Source organism: Leptopilina boulardi, unplaced genomic scaffold (genome assembly GCF_019393585.1).
Source record: "Leptopilina boulardi isolate dan_hultmark-lab unplaced genomic scaffold, ZJU_Lbou_2.1 LbouV2_324, whole genome shotgun sequence".
NCBI classification, from domain to species: Eukaryota; Metazoa; Arthropoda; class Insecta; order Hymenoptera; family Figitidae; genus Leptopilina; species Leptopilina boulardi.
The window spans coordinates 1248722-1252092 of NW_026137890.1; the positions used below are offsets into that span (position 1 = coordinate 1248722).

General features: G+C 35.2%; 1 protein-coding gene across 1 annotated transcript; it reads right to left on the reverse strand.

The window, feature by feature from the left end:
• Positions 1 to 1721: 1721 nt before the first annotated feature.
• On the reverse strand, positions 1722 to 3110 carry LOC127284350 (hepatoma-derived growth factor-related protein 2-like). Its single transcript, XM_051309745.1, has one exon. It carries the CDS (start codon positions 3108 to 3110, stop codon positions 1722 to 1724), a length of 1389 nt encoding a protein of 462 aa, XP_051165702.1.
• Positions 3111 to 3371: the final 261 nt, after the last annotated feature.

Here is a 3371-nt window from a genome sequence, read left to right on the forward strand (position 1 = left end):
TGCCTATTACAAGCTTTTGCACTGATATTTAAGGGGTGATCTTGGTTGAACCAGATTCCTATTCCGGCTTCAGCGTTTGGTTTTCCATTTGCTTTACAAGCTCCATCAGCATATGCGTGTACATAGCCTTCTTCATCTAATTTCAAGCCGTTTTTGTCATTGTGTCAAGAGTATGCCTTTTTGACCTGATCTTTGTGTTTACGAAATCTCTTCTTCTCTGCATCGCTTAATACCAAATTATTCTTTTCCGTAATTCCTACCACTTCGTAAGGTCCATGGTAATAAGGTGTGAATTTTCCTGCTCTTACCTCATCTTTCACATCTACTAAATCTCCTATTTTTATATTTAATGGTCTTGATTTGTTGTCAAATTTTTCTTTAATTTTTTCTTTCGACTGGATCAGATTCCTGGCTACTATTCTTCGAATCTCGATGAGTCGTGTTACTAATTCTCTCAAATAAGTTTCATATGTATCCATTTCTTTTTCTGTGGGAAAATTGTTAGGAGTTCTAGCTGTTTTTCCGAAAACTACTTCATAGGGCGTGGATTTTGTGGCTTCATGTACCGAAGTATTATAGGCGAACATGGCGTAGGGTAACAATCTGTCCCAGTCATCAAACGTTTCTGCGTAATGTCTAATAAATTCAGCTAGCACGGCATGGCTGCGTTCTAACTCTCCGTTCGTTTGAGGCCTATATGCTGTGGTAATAACCTGAGCTGTTCTGAATAATTTTGCGAGTTTTCTTAATAATTTACTTGTGAAAGATCTTCCATTGTCTGTTAATATGCATTTAGGTGCTCCATATAAAGAAATTAAATGCGTCGCTATCGCATTTGCTATCGTCGTGGCATTAATATCGGGTATAGCTACAAAAATGCAGTATTTACTGAGTTGGTCTTGCATCGTTAAAATATGGCAATTCCCGTTAGTAGTAGTTGGAAGTTTTCCCACTGTGTCTAGGGAAACTTTATCCCATACGTCCAATGGTGTGTCAGTTATCACCATGGGTTCCTTATTTTTTGTTCGTACTATTTTCTTCTCGGCACAACTTCTGCATTTTCTAATGTACTCTGTTATTTCTTGTCTTAAGTCTGGCCATGTGAATTTTTCTCTTATTCTTCTATATGTTTTATTCACTCCTTTATGTCCTGCAATTAAACTATCATGATAATTTGCGATGATTTGTGCACTATTTTCTTCTGGGGGTATTAGCGTTTTTCCTTAACATATAGCTATCCTAATATCCTGTTTCAGAAAGGTCTTCACTAATTCTTCTACCCAGTCGAAATTTGATTCCTCTAATATTTCTACAAATCTTGGTATTCGTATTTGTTTAATTTCGTCTTTAACAAGTGTATTTTTCAAATTATTAAGGGCGTTTGTTAAATCATCTTTTTCTACTATGTCATCATATTTTTTAGAAACTATTACAGTATACACTTTGTTTTTTCCAAAATTAGTCACTAATATTTGCCCTTTTTGAGGCTTTTTAGATTTCATTTCTAACAAGTCTATTGCTCCTATAGCGATCATTAATTTGGATGTTGATTCATTTGGTTCTAAGTCTGATGACATAAAATGTACATAATTATCCCTTGTTGCAGTGATCGATTCTTGACTATATTGTAACACCTCTAATCTATTTAACGTTCTTTCTGTGGACGAATCCAAAGAATTTTTCATTTTTGGATAATTTTCTTCAACGTACGGCATGTTGAATCATAACCCTAATTTCATATGGGGTGGGGTTTTCTCTGTTGTTTTATTTATTTCTGTCTCCGTTAATCTTCTTGGAATTAAACGTTTTTTTTTGTTTTCTACTTCTTCTTCAGTGTCTGATTCTCCTGTAATGGTTTCTTTTAAGTAAGGTGTTGATCGAGCTTTAGGTAATTCGAGCCGTAAAGGGGTGTCGAAGGTTACGGATTTTCTTTTTTTTTCTTTCCTTAATTGTTCTTCCCCGGTTTGTTTTTCAGTATTAAGTTTTGGGAGATTTTGTGCTATATCTCGTAATTCTTCCATGATCTCTTCGATGTCCTTTGGTTCTTCGTCCAGTTTGTCTTCTGTAGTGAGAATTTTTTGTGAGTTTTCAATTTCCGTCTCTTTTTCGAACATTTTGTTATCCCAGAAATACGATTGATGTTCTGCCATTGAATTGTCGAATCTTCTTATGGATTCCAATATACCTTCTAATGTATCTTGGTTTACACCTTCCGGTTGTAGAGTGTCCTTTTTTGTTGTATCTAATTGGTCATTTTCTGAATTTTCATTTACGGGATTTTCAGTTTCCGTTTCTACAGCTTCCTGAAAAACTTCTTCTTCACTGTCGGAGCTATCTACAGGAGGGTCAACTTGTATGACTATTTTATTTTCTTCTATCTCTTCTCTCTCTATGGGTTCCTCGTCACTTTCTGATGAATAATCTCTCGAGGTAGATGGTCCATCAACTAATGAGGGTAGCACACTATATTGTTTTCTTAATATAGGAATCAGTTCCGGAGATTCTGTCCTCTCTTCGTCTGAACTTGATGCAATTTCTACTTCTTCACACTGTTTGTCATTTATTTTTTCCGCCTCGTAATTTGTTACTGTAGATTTTGGAATTTGACTTCTGAGTCTTGTAGCAATTGGACGATCATCTATATCTATATCCGTCATTTTTGGTTTCGTTTTTCCGGGGGGTCTTCCTTTTTTTCTTTTTTCTATGGGACTTTCAATCTTATTACCTTTTAACGTTGAATCTGATTTTGACCTATTTCTCATAGGATTATTTAATTGTTTTCTTTGATCTTCTGTATTTTTCATTCTTTTCTTGTTTCCAGCGATTAAATGGTCTAGTTTTTTATTTGCTTTTTCGTTGTATTTTCTTGCGGCGCTACTTATAGGGAATGTTCTGTTTTCCTTTATTTTCGGTTTTTCTTCTTCGTCTTCTGTATTTTCTGGAGTCAGCCTTTCACTAGAATCTGTATCTGTAGTTTCATTCTCTTCTGTTTCACTTTCTACTTTTCCTACGGGATTTTCCGATAATGCTGGTAACCAACGGTTTATTTTTCCGGGTGTACATACAAACTCGTATTGATAGTCTTGCAATCTTAATAACCATTTTGTCATTCTTGTGGTTGGTTTGTTCGCGTTGTTAATAATTTTTAAAGGTTCATGATCGCATGATAATATAAATTTCGTACCGTATAAAAATGGTCTGAAATGTTGTAAGGCTTGTATCACTGCTAGACACTCTTTTTCCGTGGGATCATAATTTACTTCTGCGCCAATAAGAGTTTTTGAAAAATCGATACAGCACTGACAGCATGTTCTGAGGCATCTGTAGTAACTCTAAATATGTTTTTAAAATCTGGGTGCAACAAAATGGGG

Coding starts and splice junctions, on each gene's coding strand:
- LOC127284350 (XM_051309745.1), bottom strand. CDS start 3,110: ATGACAAAATGGTTATTAAGATTGCAAGACTATCAATACGAGTTTGTA.